Source organism: Amaranthus tricolor, chromosome 4 (assembly GCF_026212465.1).
Source record: "Amaranthus tricolor cultivar Red isolate AtriRed21 chromosome 4, ASM2621246v1, whole genome shotgun sequence".
NCBI lineage: Eukaryota > Viridiplantae > Streptophyta > Magnoliopsida > Caryophyllales > Amaranthaceae > Amaranthus > Amaranthus tricolor.
The window spans coordinates 30,590,464-30,608,069 of record NC_080050.1 but is presented as its reverse complement, the minus strand read 5'-3'; the positions used below and the strand labels follow the sequence as shown (position 1 = coordinate 30,608,069).

General features: G+C 35.5%; 2 protein-coding genes and 1 long non-coding RNA gene across 3 annotated transcripts; 1 reads left to right on the top strand and 2 right to left on the bottom strand.

Annotated features, from left to right (window-relative positions):
* The first annotated feature begins 388 nt into the window (after positions 1–388).
* LOC130811437 (uncharacterized) lies at positions 389–1,997 on the top strand. The gene is made up of 2 exons (XR_009041167.1): positions 389–1,806; positions 1,924–1,997. It is a non-coding gene; the product is annotated as an uncharacterized LOC130811437 (long non-coding RNA).
* Positions 1,998–3,650: 1,653 nt separating this feature from the next.
* Positions 3,651–7,261, bottom strand: LOC130811436 (uncharacterized). Its single transcript, XM_057677765.1, has 6 exons — positions 6,867–7,261; positions 6,686–6,793; positions 6,457–6,587; positions 6,025–6,125; positions 4,499–4,558; positions 3,651–3,985 (listed from the first exon to the last, which is right to left on the bottom strand). Exons 1-6 carry the CDS (start codon positions 7,069–7,071, stop codon positions 3,901–3,903), a joined length of 690 nt encoding a protein of 229 aa, XP_057533748.1. The 5' UTR covers positions 7,072–7,261; the 3' UTR covers positions 3,651–3,900.
* Positions 7,262–7,860: 599 nt separating this feature from the next.
* LOC130811435 (probable methyltransferase PMT28) lies at positions 7,861–15,642 on the bottom strand. The gene is made up of 8 exons (XM_057677763.1): positions 14,338–15,642; positions 13,970–14,119; positions 11,927–12,197; positions 11,753–11,845; positions 10,467–10,641; positions 9,951–10,193; positions 9,441–9,635; positions 7,861–8,777 (listed from the first exon to the last, which is right to left on the bottom strand). The coding sequence occupies exons 1-8, from the start codon at positions 15,223–15,225 to the stop codon at positions 8,579–8,581; spliced, it is 2,214 nt and encodes a 737-aa protein (XP_057533746.1). The 5' UTR covers positions 15,226–15,642; the 3' UTR covers positions 7,861–8,578.
* Positions 15,643–17,606: the final 1,964 nt, after the last annotated feature.

The following is a 17,606-nucleotide window of genomic DNA, read 5'->3' as shown; positions in this document are numbered from 1 at the left end:
GAAAAATGCTGCAGACAAAACCGCCACTTTAAATGACAGTTTTAGTGTTTTCAAAAATTAAAAATAAAAATGCTCTCAACCGCTATGTGTAACAGCGGTTTGTATTGTCAAGGAAACTGTCATTTGGAATGGCGGTTTTGTATGACTGCATTAAAAAAAAAATAAACTTTCCTACATGGACAGTATTCAGGGAAATATTTTTCCCTTTAAGGCACATTGGAAAATATTTTTATAATTAGCATTAATTTGGGAAAAGATTCTAACATGGAAAATTAACAATCACACAATAATATAATAATTCATGACATGAGCAATAATAATACAATTAAATAAATAATAATGAAATTAAATAAAACAAAAAGAGTTAAATAGATAAAAACTTAAAAGGCTTTTGTGGTACTTTTGGACTGTCTCCCTCACACATGAACAAAATCAGTTTCTTTCAAACTAGTGAGTAGTGTGTGGTTCTCTTTTAATGTTATCCCTATCTACAATGAGCAAACTACTCTCTACCATCTCATCCCACAAGATTAAAAATAGCTCATACAAAAGCTCATCAGTTAGTTTGCTCAAAAAAAAAAAAAGTTAATCTGTTGGTCATTTCTTCAGTATCATCTTCAGTATCATGACCAATGAAACCCCCGCCATCCTGATCCAAGCTAAAGCTTTCGAGCCTGCTCTTCCAAGATAAGGTTTAGAAACTTCAAGCAGCCATTTAGACTGACTAAGATCACCTGCAATGTAAAGCCTGCCAAACTGCAACTCGGAGAGCCTCGTGGAAGTACTTGCAGACGAGAGTTGGCTCCTGATTTTGTATGAGAAGGTATGCAAGACTACCTCGATAAAGCTCACAAGGTTTCTGCCTAGGAGAGAATCTAAGTCCGTGCTTACCTAAGCCACAAACCAGGTTATTTGATCAAAAACTCTATTAATATTAAATTGTGTAACATATAACACAAACCTTTCAAAAAAAACAAAGGACACAAAAAAGGTAGCCTAGTTGGTTTATAGAGATTATTATTCGACTCACCTTATACTAGTTTCTTGGTTCACTCCTGTTTCTAGCGTGATCCTCGTAGTTCGAACCCTATGGTATGATTCAAAACTTGATGCTGCAGTTAGTTTCTTCAACAGTGAGGATATGTTACCATTTGTTCTTCTGGATGCAGGTCAGCCACATGCTTGATTTACATTTCTGTAAACACTCTGTAGGCAAAGGAAAATTACAGTAAAATTTGGGTCACTTATAACAACCAAAAGTTTCGACAATAATGGTAATCCTCCATTAGAAAGAGCATAAAATCAAATTCATAAACCACAAAGAACAGAAGCATTCTTAACAGATGTTGCATATAAACACTGTTATAATGACGGAGCATAACAATCATAACTACAGTTAGCCTTCTCAAAATTATCACATACACAGAGGAAGAGCATAGATGTATTTCCTACAATCCAACCCTATTTATTCACTTGAAGTAGCATCTCAAATGGCAATTAAACGATTCATAAACCCAGTTATTTTTTTTTCAATCCAGGAAACTTAACTAAACTCAGGCATAGACCGAATAACAAGAGTATGTTAGTATCCCAGAGTCATCATGTTGCTCTCACATAGTGACATAGGTTCCATCTATCACAAGAAAAACTTAAGACGATGCAATAGTCCACCAGAGAAACGAAGAGTGTAGAAGAAATCAATCTTAGAAACTGTCAACACAAGTCACAAAGATAAAGCCACAATGGGGGTCAACATTCTATACAATACAACTGTTTTTATGGTTTCATTCGACATCAGGATTCATTGTAAGTTGAATGATAATGTGCAGATATGCAAACAAGAGCATATCGATTAAAGTGCTTGACAATGTTTTTGAAGTCGATTTTCCTCGAGTCCTCGAAATGAAGGCATCTCTTTTACAGGAAAAACGACACCCAAGGATGAGAACAAGGAATCGAACTGAAAGCAAGGATAACTAGACAAGTAGCTGACATCAGAGTTCAAGATTGGCTTGAAAAGCTTTGAAATTCTGGATTTGAGCCTCACAAGAAGAAAATATTATTTTTGAGGGGATCTACTATTTGTCTAAGTGTGATGCCATAAACATCTAAAGACCACAGCAGCCCGTTATACTCTAACTACAACAATGGTACTGTCAAATTTCATGAACAATATCAACCATGCTTTCAAACTCTACTTTTCAGACTGATTGGTCTGACGAGCTGTTATCTTCTATAGGTTTTTCAGATTTTAAACTATCACAAATAGGGATACAAACGTCCATTTCAGGCTCCTGAACGATCTAATGAATATGTTGAATAAACACCACATCATGCCATGGATAGAAGTGGAAACTCATCATTTAACCTAAGTAAATCCACCAGAGATATTCATACCTTAATTGACTATAATATGCCAACACAACAATAATGCCAAAGCTTTAATCCCAATAGAATGAGGTCGCCAATGCCATTAAGTGGCTCTTACCTAGGGTGAGGTTTAGGGGGTCAGATATACACAACCTTACCCTTGTTAACGATAACACTAACAGAGAAGTTGTTTCCGTTTGACCCTTGATTATAAAAAAATCATGTGCAACTTCATATAAATAGAAATGCACATGATTTGATAAGCTATTTTACTATACTCCACTATAATCCGAAACCAAAGAACTATAAAGTTTTAGCTCCATCAAAATAAGGGAAAAACTACATGATCCAAGACAAAATGTGATAAATCGTTGCTTACAAAAATTATACTATAATACGCCAACGACTTGAAAAATTAAAACACATCAATTTCAGGTGTACCCAAGAGTTCATCAGTTATTCCAGATGGAACCACAAGCTAACTGACTATGCTTGCAATAGTCTTTCCGCATGTCGAGTTTTATTATAGCAAGGGAGGTCGCATCTGATAAAGCACTCATTATCAAATCCATCGCATTTTCCAACCTATTATAAGTAAACAATAGGGAGAGAGAAACCTGAAAATCTTACAAATAAGAAACAAATATTCTGGAACAAGAGCAACATATCCAATACACTTCTTCTGAGCCTGAATCCTCAAACAAAGAAACCAGAAGAAAGAGGTATTATGAAGTATAAACTCATATTATAAACCTGTACTTTGTCTGAATTTTGGTGCCAAAACGTTTGGAATTTTAATCAACATAACATATAGTCAAATACACCACCATAACAACAAAGTCAAATAAGGCTACCTAATATTAATTTACAGCTACAAAAATTAATTCCAATGATCATCCATATATTCACCACCTCTATGCATTCATATGTACATATATATATATATATTATGCCTCCAACAAATACCAATTCTTCATGCCATTGTTCCATCTTGTTAACTAGGTCAATTTCGACTTACCTCTTCCTCTTCATTGCTCCTTAAAGTTCTAACATTCCACTTTTCTAAGTAGACATAATCCAGTCTTCTTTGCACATGACCAAAGCAACATAAACATATTTCTCTCCATCTCTTTCCTTTGGCTACTGTTTCTCCAAATGAGGGAAATTTTCCCCCTCCCTTCCTTTCCGCTCTCCATTTCCTCTCATCCAAATAAAGTGTAAAAAGACTATAAAAAATTTGTCAAAAACCATCAAACATTACACATCAATTCAACATAGAATAAAATGTAAATCAAATCAAGCTCTTTGTTAAAATTTAGAAAAAAGGGACCAAATGGTTAGCACTTCAGCAAGAGCAAGAACATGTTGTATCGATGCCAAAGGTTACAAAATAGATTAGACAAAATATGAAAAGCTTTAAGCTTTGAGATATAAGGTCAATCTAGGACAAACAAGCACTGTTCTCAGACATTAACTTACAGAAATTATACAATGTTCATGATGAAACACATGTGGTTATCCAAACGGAAGTCAAACTTCAATGCATCCCTTGATACCTTCTTCAAATTTGCTGAGGGATGACATTGTATCCATCAGAGCATTTGCAACCTTTTGTCTGCTTACATAACAAACATATCAGAAGTTATAGCATCCCGATGGTATCTCAATACTTCCACTTAGTGCTTCACTCGAAATATAGAACTTAATTAATCTCCAAACCTTCTTACAGGTCTCTAGAAAAAGGGTTAAGCTAGATGAAGTAGCTTGGATGAACAATTTTACCCAGGGTTGACACATTGAATGTCTGGCCCTGTGCTACTGTGTGGCATAAAAATGAGAGTCCCCCCCCCCCCCCCCCCCCAACAACCACCACCACCACAACAGAACCCCACCATTTGTATCAAGGTTAAAACAAGAGTTAAGTTTATAACAATCAAACTCAAGACTACACACAACAAAAAACATGTTCGGCCACCAAACCATGGCCCATCTTGTGTATATACGTTGCAGTTTTTAGTACATCTATGAGGGACCCAATGGTAGCGGGGCCCTATTCTTGGGGGTTGACCAACTTTTTCAAGGTCTTGGATTGCAACTTTTATGGTCAATTTGGAAAAGAACCACATACCTATCAGAGCCACGTTGAATGTCTGCTTCCTTGGCCACACCATTAAGAAACGTGAATGATCTAGCCCAAAATAAAATATAGTCAAAGAACTATTACATATGTAATTCATAGAAAGATCAATCAGAATCAAACAGGAGAAACAAGAAGATTCTATATATCTCAAGATATTAAATCACAAAAATGCCCATAAGATTGAAAAGTGGCTTGCAATGGATGTCAAAGGATCTCCTTCATAGATAAGAATCACGATAAAATAATATAAGAAACCATCAAGACGTATTTAGTATTCCTCTATTTCAGACAAGCTGTGAAACAGGAAGTCAGCAGCAACTACTAATCTTAAAAGCAGCAAAAAATCAGAGCTATGTCTGAGACAGATAGAGATTCTGCTTGGTTTCACGATAATTAGGGATCATTAAATGCCATTTTAGAGGATGGTCAAGCCATCAATCAGTTTCTTCACAGCTCTTATAGGATTAAGAAATGCAATATGTTGAACACAAACTTGTCATCCTGTTTCCTTAAAGTAATTCAAACAACATTACACATAACCAATCAGTAAGGAAGAGGTTATTGCCAAGTTACCCTTGATTACGAAAAAACACCATCTACTACACATAAGGCAAACATTGTTTCACTTTAGTCCATTTCAAAACAAAATTCTTCAAATAACTATGATTCTTTGGCTCATCGAAAATTAATTTGGAAAAGCACACAGGACAATTTGATGAAAATTAAAATGTTGAATAGAAAAAAATGGGATTGCGTGAATCTCAAGCCTCAAAAAAGGGAAGAAATTAAATTAGTGAATTCACAAATTTGCCAAGGGTCTAGCATCATACTCAATCTGGATCTAGATTTCTTATAATTGCAACATATTTCCCATTTCGAGAAATGTTGTATAGTTGTAACATTTCTATAACCTTACCACGCCTAATTGTCCCAATTTTTTTCTTATTCCACCTACTTGCTCTCTCACATTTTCTTCTCTCTCACTGCTAGTTCTCTTTTCTTGGTTGCAACTAATATGAAACACAAGTCTTGTACTGAATCCATCTCTCTAAATCAGCCAAGGAAATTGTCAAAAACTAAATCCAGCACAGTAACTAGCTAGTATTCTTCGGGCAAACACCAAACACGTTAAGGGGAACAAAAGAAGAAGAGGGATAAATTTCACTCATTTTCAGAAGATCCAAGGGCTCAGTATAATTAAAAGTATTTAAGTTGAGATTGACCTATTTCTTAAAAGAAATTTTGCAACTTCAGGAGGATAATAATATTATCATGGTTGCAGCGTCTTAACTCTTAAACATCAAGGAAAATTCCTTGCATCATAGGCATTTGATGTATACAGGAATACAAGTTACGACTGGAATTTGTTTTGGATGTAAATATGGTAACAAAACTATTCAAGATTCAATTATAACTGAATGACTACACTACTGACATAAAAGCAGTAACATTACATAAGAAACAAGTAATATATAACAGAATAAGATTGATAGAGTCATAGAACAATGAAAAACCTTATAAGATCGCTTAGCCTGGCCTCAGCTTCCAATTTGGCAGAGTCATCATCTTTAAGTAATGAAGATGCATTGGTCACAATTAGTTTGAATGTGCAAACCTAAGATCAACACAAACAGTTTGGTAAGACATTTAGAGTTTAAACCAGTGTTACCAGAAATGAAGTATGACACAGTACAGTAACCAAAACAAAAACACCAAACGATACAGTATGATGATATCCATTTTATATAATAATTTAATCATTGTAGATTGAAACTTGAAACATTTTTTCACCAAAACATTAATATTAAATTTGGGGGACGAAGTTTCCCAGAAACATTAATCGGGGAAAAAGTATCCAAATTTGGTGGGAAGTTTCCGGTTACTGATAACTAGGGTTAAGACAGACAAACAAAGGCGCTTATAATGAACACAAGCTCAATACAAACCTCGACACCAGTTTTAGCCTGAAATGCAACAAACGAATTCCTATCCTCAGGAACACAATCCCTGGCAGCAGAATTCAGCATCGCTTGAATTTCCTCCAAATCCTTCAGCTGAAAACTAGAATCCTCCTTCTCTACTCAATCAAAATCATCAACAACAAAAAATCAAAAAACAAAATCTAAACCCTAAAAATCGAAACAGACAAAGTCGAGAAAGTAAGAAATAACATACGGAGGCGTTGATAAGCATAGCGAAGGATTTGTTGAGAAGCGTCAATCGGAGCTAAAAGATACTTAATGGATTTCTTTTTCTGCTCCCTGAGCCAATCTTTAGGTCCTGCTGCAAAACTAGGGTATATCAGGATTACAACATTCATTTTGAAGAAGAAGAAGAAGAAGAAGAGAAGACGTACAAATGCCAACATCGAATGCCAGTGCAGGAAGAGGTGAGTGGAGGAGAGAAGGAATTGTGATAGAGAGTAGAAGAGGAATGTGTCTTCTAGAAAGAGAGTTGACACCATTGTAATTCGGTACAGGGAGTTTTGAGTTTGGAGGTAATGGAGGAGGGATTGCCGCCATTGAAGAGGAGCTTAAGCACAGTCTTGCTGACACTTTCATGGTTTGGCGCTTTTGTTGACTCCAGCGATCAGTTAGGATATCTCTATTACTTAAAATATAATTGTGGATACATTACTCAATTTAGCGTTATTATTGCTTTATGGAGTTTTATTAGAGAGATTTTAATATTTTATTTTTTATTTTAAAATAGGTGTTAAAATTCTAAAATAAAAAATAAAGATAAATAATAAAAAATTAAACACATAATTTTTTATTAGCTTTTCAATTATGACAAGACTCAATTCTCAAAATTTCGCATACTTAGTACTTCATAAATCATGTAGTAGCTTTTTGGCAATCACATATTTTATTTTATTTCTTCTATATTCATCGTCTCATTGAATTTGCTAATAAATATTCAGTATAAAAATCAAAGTAATTTAATTGTTAGAAGAATAAACAAAAAGTTTGAATTACGCGAATGTTAATAGAAGAGACAAGAGAAGAAATGCATGAATGAGAATTAAAAAATGTAATGAGACCATTCTCATAAAAGAAAATGTAACAAACTAAGCGGAATGGACAAAAATAAAAAGTATAGCTAAACTAAAAGAGACGGCAGACTATCATTATCATCCTACCCAGTGTATCCCGCTCATAGAAAAACTAAGGACAAGATAGACGGAAAACTATGATAAAAAAAAAAAGGATTGAATTCAACAACATTTATTGAATTTTGAACAATTTCAATTTAAGAGCGGGGGAATAGAAAGAAAATAATTAAATATGATGTTTATCTAATAATTTTGCCTTTTGTTTATTAAAATGAAAATTGATCGAGTAGTAAAATTTGAGAATAAACTTATTTTTATTAAACAAAATTGAAGTTATTGGAAATAAACTTACTAAATTTGAAAAATAGTACGATAAAATTGATTATCACTGGTGTAGTTGTAGAATAATAAGAATAGCATTTGAAACAGAGTTTCCAACAAATGGTATATAGTTGCCTCCTAAGCCTATGTGCCGACCCCAATGTTGGTTCACCTAAACTCGGAGCTTCAAAGACTTCAAAACGTCAAACTATCGCCCTTCTGTCATTGTGCCTGCTGGGCGATCTGCCGGTTCTATTAGAGCTTGATGAGTTGACATAAAGGCGTATTAGGTCCTCGGCTAATGAAGAAAAACCTTCCAAATCCTTTCTCGATAAACTTATAAGAGATGGGTCCGGGAGTTGGAAATTAAGCATCTATTGCCATCTTGAAGCCCTCAACGATATTTCACTCGAACTGCACAATATCCTTGACTCCTCGTTGTAGGGTGCAGTTAAAGTGTCAGTATAGTTACACAACATAGAAGGATTAGTACCAAAAAACACGTATATATCAGGCTTCTGTAAGTTGGTCGGTAATACTTTATAATCCTGGACTTTGTCCGGTAAATCGGCAAACACAAGTATACCGGATATTCTGGACCCAACAAGATAACCAAGAACGATATTTGTATAATTAGGACGGAAATTGACAAGAGGTGAGCAATGTAAGTCGATGTCATTTATCTCCTGTCGTCAAGGCCTCCATATCGTTTTCTGAGCAACAAGAATGCCCTCCTTGTCCTGAGCAAATGTCATATGAATATCCCAATTCAAGCTTCTAAATATTCCTTCTAACGGTTCCACGACAACCACTTTATCGCGCACAATAACCCAGCCTCCGGGCCGTAATATACGATCCATTTCAACAACTATCGCCACCGGTTGGTTACATCTGGCACAGAGAGCATATCACAAAGGGCACACTCAGTTTGGCTATGTTTACAAAAAGAAGTTCAATCCACTATAAACAAGTTTCGTCGATTTCACAGAGTTGATATGTTCCAATAAGTTATATAAACTCAACAAATACTAATAAGTTCAGATCGGGGGCGAAGCCAGGATTTTGAATTAGAGGAGCCAATAGTCAGTACTCTAGCGAAAAGATATCGTCAAATGATAGAATATTAGCAAGTTGACCTCAATATTTTGGGATTAAGGCTTTGGCCTTATTGTTGTGATCGAGATACTAGCAAAATAAATATATAAAAACAAGATAGAATTCTAAATTATTGTTTTAAAATGAGAAAATTGTATGATTCGGGAATTAAAAAGTTGGGATGATGTGAATATGCCAATAAGGGTTGTACGAGTGTTTTTGAACCGCAAATGTCAAGATCCATTTCTACTACTTTGACCACTAAACTTTGCTTGATTTTGTGATACCTAATCAATCATTATATCATATGATATAAATTAATACAGACAACCGGGTTAAAAGAACAAAACCCTAACACAATGGGTCGGGTTTTTTTGAACAGGCCTACTTATAGCAGTTGCAGCAGCAAATCTTTTACGTATGTTGATAGATGAAACTAGTGAGAGACAGGAATCATACCTATTCTTTAGCCGTGAGAACAGATGATCCGCGTGCAATAAATCATATGACCTTGGATAAGTACCAAATGATTCACACCAGTCATGATAAACGCCAAAGAGACCGCGTTCATAGATATACGGAAGTGTATTTGGAGCATGAACAGAAACTACATTCATCACCCAGACATTTTGTTCTGAAAGGGCGGCTGCAAACCTGTATTATACGACATTCAGATATCCACAGCATGGCATTGAAGTACAAATATAAACTGATAGACAAAAGGTCAATTCCAAGTTCCAACAATATATTACTCGTATAGGTGTTCAAAACAAACCCGATGACCCGATTTTCACTCGACTTGTAAGTGAAACCCGATTTGACCCGACTTAAAAATGGATTTACTGGTATGTAAAAATCAATATTGACACAAAACCCGATTTTGAACCGACCCGAAAAACCTAACCCGAAATCAACCAGATGACCCAAATGAACACCTCTAATTATTTACTCGGATAATGAAGAGCATACCCCCCATATATGGCTTTCATGTCCATCACATTCCGGATATTTGTCCAATTAATACCCATTCCAGTGAGGTACGACTTGTCGATTACGGCCTTCCAATGCTTTGTATCTGCCATTATTTTCTCCTTGTCGCTCAACCAGTCGGGATAACTTTCGAGCCTTTTGGGCCACTCGGCAGGCCACTCAGTTCCATGTTGCTCAATCGCAGTGGGAATAAGGTGCAAGCAATGTCTTATTGGAATATACCTGCATTGATCACAAATGTTCCAACAAAAAAGATGAATTACCAGACATTAATAAAAATGAATGTTGTGAGTACAATTAAGTATGTAATGGGTGGAAGGAGAGAAGGAAGCCGGCTTATCGCACCTCATATTGAAGTCTATATAGAAAGTTATTAAACATCAAGTGAAAAATCCGAAAAAGTTATCGGGATGCAAAACAACACATAATAGTAACGTTCCGTAAAAAACAGATAACATTAGGTCTGAAAAATTCTATAAGCAACAGTAGGCATACCAGGCTGCATCGGGATTCTCGTTCTCCTTGCATAAAGGAGGATTCTTCTTCCTACGTAGTTCATAAATAGTATTTGATTCTGGCTTTTGATAAATTTTGACACCAACTTCAGCAACTTCATCAGTTTTATCAGCCAGGACATTCCAGCAAATAGACGCGGTCAATGAAGTCATGGCTGCCAATAGGAATTAAAGGAAGGGCCAACTATTGTAAGATTATAATCACGACTCGCTCTAAGCTGGAAAAAGCAACAATGCAAATCAACCAGTGTTACATGATTCACTAATCTCTTCGCAAATCGAAAAAAGTGAATTATGGTCGGATTTTGGGCTATTCTTGAGCAAATTTGAGAAAATCGCAAATTCGAAAAGCGAATTAGCTAGCGAAATGTCACACTGAAATCAACATAGTAGAATGAGTTGGACTGCTGGAGCTTCATATTGACTCTTGAGAAATCCCAGCAATGAGTTTGAAGCTATAGATAGCTAAATAGACTTTTTAATTATCCTTATGTGCAAGGTATGTGATTTTATAAAAGGTGCATGTTTGAAACCAAAGAGACAAGGGCACCCCTCTCCCACATACAAACATACTCAAAAAATTAAATAGAAATATAAAAGGAAAAATAGCCCTGAATGATCCAACATTTTCCTAATTTTCCTGCAATAATCCCAACTTTTGATAAACCATGAATGATCCGAACTTTAAAGAGTGTTTGCTATGAGTAATTTAGGGTTACATATAATCTCAATAGCAGGTTATTTTGCAAAAAAAAAGATAAAATAAAAAATTTTAAAAAAAATAAACCCTTAACACCCCTCCCCTTCTCGCCACTACTAACACTAGCCGACAACAGCAACCCCCTCCCCCAAAGTGGCTCAAACCTAGCAACCCCCCCACTTGGCCCCAAACCCGGCCCCTCCAAACCTTGCAACCCCCCTCCCAAGATAGTCTCACGCCACTCTCCCAATTTAGTGCAGTTTAGTCAATCCCCCACCATGGCCACCACCTCCACCCCTTTCCAGGCACCCTCAACTCTGCTCTGCCCCAACAAACAACCACCCCCGCCGAATCCCCCCTCCAGGTTATCCCCAACGAACAACCTGTTGAAGTGATAATGATGAAATGGTGTTGTTAGGTTTAAGTTGAAGAGGCCAGAAAAAATGATGGTGATTGGTGGCATAGTCTTCTTACAGTAACGCTTTTGTTTTGATTTCAGAACAATAAAGGGGTTTACATTCACCTCATACACAAGCAAGAAAAGATAAAATTAGAGCAGATCAAACCTTCTTCCTCTTCAATGCTTTTATGCTTCCCTGACAGAACAAAGTATCCACCAGGTCGCAAAATTCTATTCATTTCAAGAAGCTTCTTGCCCCCTAACATAATACGGTAAAAAAGCATAAGATAAAAGTATCAACTAACTACATCAACGAAGCCAAATAAAACCCCTAAAGTACCATTAGAATGCCAATGTATGTTGCATCCACTACAGTGAATAACATCAAAAGCAGCACTGGGGAATGGAAGTCTTCTATTTGCTAAAGAGCTGACAATTGCCGGAAATCCACGCTCAATAGCAACTTGAGCCAAGTCCACCAAGTCATCCTTCAATCCTAGTGATAAAGTGAGCACACCCTTGTCAGAGAGAAACGCTGCAAAGCTCGAGTCACTAACTCCGATATCTAGCAGCACACGAACATTCTTTCCCCATTCAATGTCTGGTACCATCTAATACAACCATCAATTTTTGGGGATAATAAGACTACGCCGTTACAACTAAAATCAAGAATGGCAGAAACAATGTCAACAAAGTGTAATAACAAAAAATTAAAGGGATATTTCACATGATAGCAGTATAGCACCAAAGTATGCTGAAATGCAAGTTATATCACTTTTTTTCTTATCCACAATGTAACATCAAAGTTGTACAAAATTAAGTCACATAGCATCATTCAAAGATTTTCGTTAAAAAACCCGTTAAGTGGCTTAAAAGACCAAAATACCCTTACTAAATCTCATCTTCATCTTCATGACAACTCCCCCAACCCAAGCATCTTCATCTTCACCATTCACAACAACCGTGTTCATCTTCATCCAAGCATCACTTACTGATCCACATATTAAATCTATATCATCTCAGTTGTGCCCCATTTATATGAAGAGATATAATCTCTAATTATACTCCAAATAGTCAACCAAAAAAAACTGAAATGCTATGCTAATTATTCAAAAAATCAAACTTCCTTCAAAATGAGCTAACTGTTAATTTTTCATTTGCTAATTGGACGTGCTTGTAATATTAGCAGGTATTGACAGGGTGAAAGGTACCGTTTACTTGAATCTTGTATAGAATTTAGTTCACTCTAACGTTTGATCATATTGTGGGAGCTAACTGTTAATCTTTTTCATTTAGTGACTTTACAAAGCCGTGTCAAGAAAGAAAAAATGAGTTGGGAGAAGTTTGGAAAAAACACTCTACTTCAAGGAGCGCTTGACTACAATAGCTTTAAAGATGGAAGCAAAAGAGCTGACAAATTGATGAAGAAGTAGGACAATTTTCTAAGGCGATGATATCCAACCTTTTGAAGTGTAGAAAAATATTACAAGTGTTTTTTTCATAAACGTAATGTAAAATCCCTATGTTTGCCTCATTAATGCTACAAAGTTTACAGGTACAAATGTATAATGCTATGATGTGAATAAAAATTATAAAAAGTAAAAGTATTCGCCATAATAGTTCGCTACCATTGCCACCATATGAAATATCCCAAAAATAAAATTAACGATATCCAATTTTTATTTCTCAAAATATTTGCATATATAGCAATTCTCCTTATTCAATATACTTCTATAAGCTTTGAGAAACATGGGTCAACCTAGTTGTTGAAGATTTTCCCTTTCATCCTTGGGATTGGTGAGAAGGATCAATTTCCGTGACCTCCTTGCGAATACTCCAATATCAAACATTGTAATTCTATAAGCTTCTAACGATTGCTCAAATATATCTAGATTTCAACATCATTTAGTTACTGGGAGTCTTAAGATTGACTTGGCTCCATAACTCTAATTTTCAATGAGTACTATGCAAAATATTTTAGTTTTCTGGTAATTAAGATATACGCACACACCACATCAACAACAGCAATGCCAAAACCTTAATCCCAAAATGCACACGAGAACAATTAAGATAAATATATTAACACTATATTTAGATAATATTTTTGGAAGGACGGAAAGGGAAGGAGAGATTGGGGAAGTGAAAAGGAGGAGAGGGGAAATTGGTGCAATTTCCCTCCATTTTCCTTTCTTCCTCTATTGCTATCAGCAATCCCTCCATTCCCCTCCCCTTCCATTCTCTCCATTTCCTCCTATCCGAACACAAGTGTAATGCTCTAATAACGACAACTATTCAAGTTTTCAACATCAAGTACAATTGTAATAGTTTTACAACAGGCTAGCACACAGACAAACAATACACAAATAAGAGGCACAGATAATACCTCTTCTATGGATTCAAGGTAGTGACCAACCCCACCTACAACACTAGACTGATTTTGGGGGAACACAAGGTATTCTCCAGATTCTAAAACCCAGGAATTAGTCTTAACATATGCAGCAAGTTTAGGATGTGCAACGTTCCTGTAAAATATCTGCAAGCAAAATTAAGAGCAAAACCTTATCATCATCATCATCATACCTAGTCTATCATGCCCATAGAAAAATTATGAGCACGTCTGGGGAGGAAAGGAAGGCGGCAACTCATATCCATAAAGGAGAGCGGCCAAAGAGGAAGAGCAAAACCTTATCATAAACACAATCCAAAATAAGCTGAAAGAAATTAAAAGGGTAGGTAGTTCAATTTGAATACCTTTGTTATGGTTTCAGGCCAAGATAAATTAGTTCCATACCCATCAGGAGGAAGAGGGACAAGACACATTGGAGTTATTGAAGGACAACTCCTTTCCAAATGTCTATACCTCTGAATTTTACCTTTAGGACTCTCAATATCAATGCAAGGAATATAATTGTGCTTACTTCTTACATTACACAATTTCCAACTATAATGTGCCTTAGGATCAAACAATGGACCCACATGCTTCTTCATCTTCTCTTTACTTTTCAACCCAGTTGAAGAATCATCTTCCTCTTCATCCTCAACCCCATTTTCCAAATCAGTATCTCCATTAACATTATCCCCTTCTCCTTCACCTTCGCCTTCGCCTTCGCCTTCATCCTCAACCACCATTTGATCTTGATCTTGATCTCCATCATCAACCTCAGATCTCTCAGATCCTTCACCCCCATCATTTTGCAAATCCCCTTTTAAATTCAAATCTTTTGTTCTATTAGTTTCATTACCAATCTGGTCTTTTCCCCCGGTTGTAGATAAACTAACAGTCAAATTTGCATCACTTTTATGGGTTTTCTTCTTCAAATTACCACGTTGCTGGTGCTTATTATGAGGCAAATGCCCATGCTTACTTGATTGAGAAGTACCCTTTTTAGAATAAGATTTAGGAGATGCAATTACAGCAATTGGTTCAGCAATATCAGTAAAACTCTCTCTTTGAGCAGTTAGTGAATCTGGGGTTGAAGAAAAGAATGACCATATGAATATAAAACAAAGACCTAATATCACAACTGCAGTCATTTTAGCACATAACCCATGTGGAAGTGTTGCTTGCCTACCAATCTTAGACAATACTATCTTCAATTGATGCAAAAAACCAGTTCTTGAAATACCCATTAATCCCATCTTTCTAAATCTTGTGTTAAGTTAGTTAGGATAAGTTACTAAGATAAAGACTTGGAGTATAAAAAGGAAAGATTTTCAAGTGAATGAGCTGAAATTGAGCTGAAATTTGAGCTGAAAATACATTAATGGCGGATTGAAAAAGGTGGTTGTGTGTTTTTAGTTGAGTTTTAAGGTTAATTTTTAATGGAGGATTGTATGCATATAGATAAACTCAGATTACTGCAAATTTAGGCTTCAGTATAGAGAGCAGAATTGGAGAAGAAATGGTGAGACTACTAGATTTTTTTGATTGGAAATGCCGCAATTGCAAGGGTACTATCGGTAGTTTTGTAAATGATACTTGGAATTTAAGTTTAACAAGAGATTGATGGTTAAGAGTTTTAATACTTAACTGTCGCTTTAAGTAAAGTTTTTGATATGTAGTGTACAATAAATAAAAAAGACAAGTGAAGTGAATTTTACCTCAACCGAGGGGAGTAAATATTTGACTTTTTATTCTCTAAGTAATAACAATATTAATTTACTACTAGTATAATTATTGAAAATTTGAAAAAAATAAGACTTTTTATTAATTTTACTCAACAAATAAGATCCGTTCATACTTTATTTCCAAAATAAGCGTCTTTGGCTCCAAAGTTAGGCTTGGTACATAATTACTGTTACTAACAGCGAGTTTAAAGTTGCTGGAATTTTTAAGTCAACAGGCAGTCATTGTTATTAACAGTGAAAAAAGGTTTGACTGGTCAAGGAGAAGTCGCTGTTAGTAACAGCGAGTTATTGCGGCCTTAAATACAACAGTCTTCTTCCTCCTTCCTCATTTTACCCACAATTCAAATCGGTGCCCTAAAGACACGAAACTCTCCCTCTTCTTTCCAACATTAAAATCAACTTCAATCCTTCAATTAATCTCATCAAATTCCACGTTCCTACTAGTAATTAATTCATTCATTGGATCACATTTCCTTCAGGTAATAATTTTTTTGTTTTTTTTCTTTTTTCGAAAATATAGTGTTTATGTTTCTTCATCAACTTTCACATAAATGCAAGTTCATAAACTTGCAAATTACTATTTTTTGCTGATTTACAGCTTATTAAGGTACCTTTTTATTATAAATTTTTTAGTTGTTTTTTGTTTTTAAAAAGTGTGTCATTTATAGTGGTCATTTATACTTAAAATCTATGAATATGTCAAATGTAGTTGTTATTTGCCATAATTTTCATAATGAGGTTGTTTGTTCATGAATTTAATGTAGAAAATGTTTGAATTTAATGTAGAGAATGTTTGAATGCAAACCCTATTTTTGTAACTTTTATATATATATATATATATATATATATATATATATATATATATATATATATATACACGCAGTTAATAATCAATGTGCCTTGTTTTAAATGTTGTTATAAATGTTGTGAACTCTAGTTGGGAGGGTTGTTGAACAATGTACTTGCTTTCTTATGAACTTGATAGTGATGTTGATTTTGTACGTATTGTTGTAGAAATGGCTTCATTTCGTGTGACTGTTATATGTTTTTGGATGGTTCAATTCGATCAAGTAGTAGCAATGTTAAGTATGTTGGGAGAAGACGTAAACTGTTTGCATGCAACTCAAACATGGATTTGAATAAATTTAAACATCTTATATGCTCTAAGATTGGGATTGACACTACAAGAAGTACTGTTAATGTAAGTTTTAAATACAATATGAGCGGACAATTGTTAGCTCTTCCGGTTGAGGATGAGGAGGCTACAGATGCAATGTGGGAGTATTTAAGGTCTTCCTCTATTCCTTCGTTGGAGTTATACGTAGAAGAGGTACCCTTAGAGAATCGAAATGTCAATGTTGTAGCAACAAATGCAGTCTTGAATGTAACTTCTTCTACTTCTTCTCCTGCGCCTTTTTCTACCCAAGAAACCCTAAATCCCATTTTGCCATCGTTTTCTTCTCCTTCAAATGAACCCAACCAACTTGAACTTGAACTTCAACTTTCAAATGATGATACGATTAACTTAGAAGATACAAATGAGCCTTGGAATGATGTTAATAGTGAGAGTAATGAAATCATAGAAGCTCCTTCTGAGGATGATGTGGGTGTTGATGAGGAGGCTCTAGCTAATGACATGCCCTTAGGCAACATTCCAACAATCGTTATCCCAGTATGGCACCGGGTCCTCATAGGGTGCTGGATCATCCCAGTGTCAATCACCTCCTGTACCCGAGCGTCATGCGACCGCCTCTTACTATCGTAGGAGGCGTCATAGACCGTCACAGATAGAGAGGGTACACGAGGAGGATTAGCATTAGTATACTATTTTTATATATTAAACATTAGTAACGTTATGTATATATTGAATATTTGTAACATGTGGACTGTTG

Coding starts and splice junctions, on each gene's coding strand:
- LOC130811435 (XM_057677763.1), bottom strand. CDS start 15,225: ATGGGATTAATGGGTATTTCAAGAACTGGTTTTTTGCATCAATTGAAG. Junction 14,120..14,337: donor GGCCTGAAACCATAACAAAG/GTATTCAAATTG, acceptor TTTTGCTTGCAG/ATATTTTACAGGAACGTTGC. Junction 8,778..9,440: donor TTCTCACGGCTAAAGAATAG/GTATGATTCCTG, acceptor TCTCTGTGCCAG/ATGTAACCAACCGGTGGCGA.
- LOC130811436 (XM_057677765.1), bottom strand. CDS start 7,071: ATGAAAGTGTCAGCAAGACTGTGCTTAAGCTCCTCTTCAATGGCGGCA. Junction 6,126..6,456: donor AGGCTAAAACTGGTGTCGAG/GTTTGTATTGAG, acceptor TGTTGATCTTAG/GTTTGCACATTCAAACTAAT. Junction 3,986..4,498: donor ATTCAACGTGGCTCTGATAG/GTATGTGGTTCT, acceptor TTATGTAAGCAG/ACAAAAGGTTGCAAATGCTC.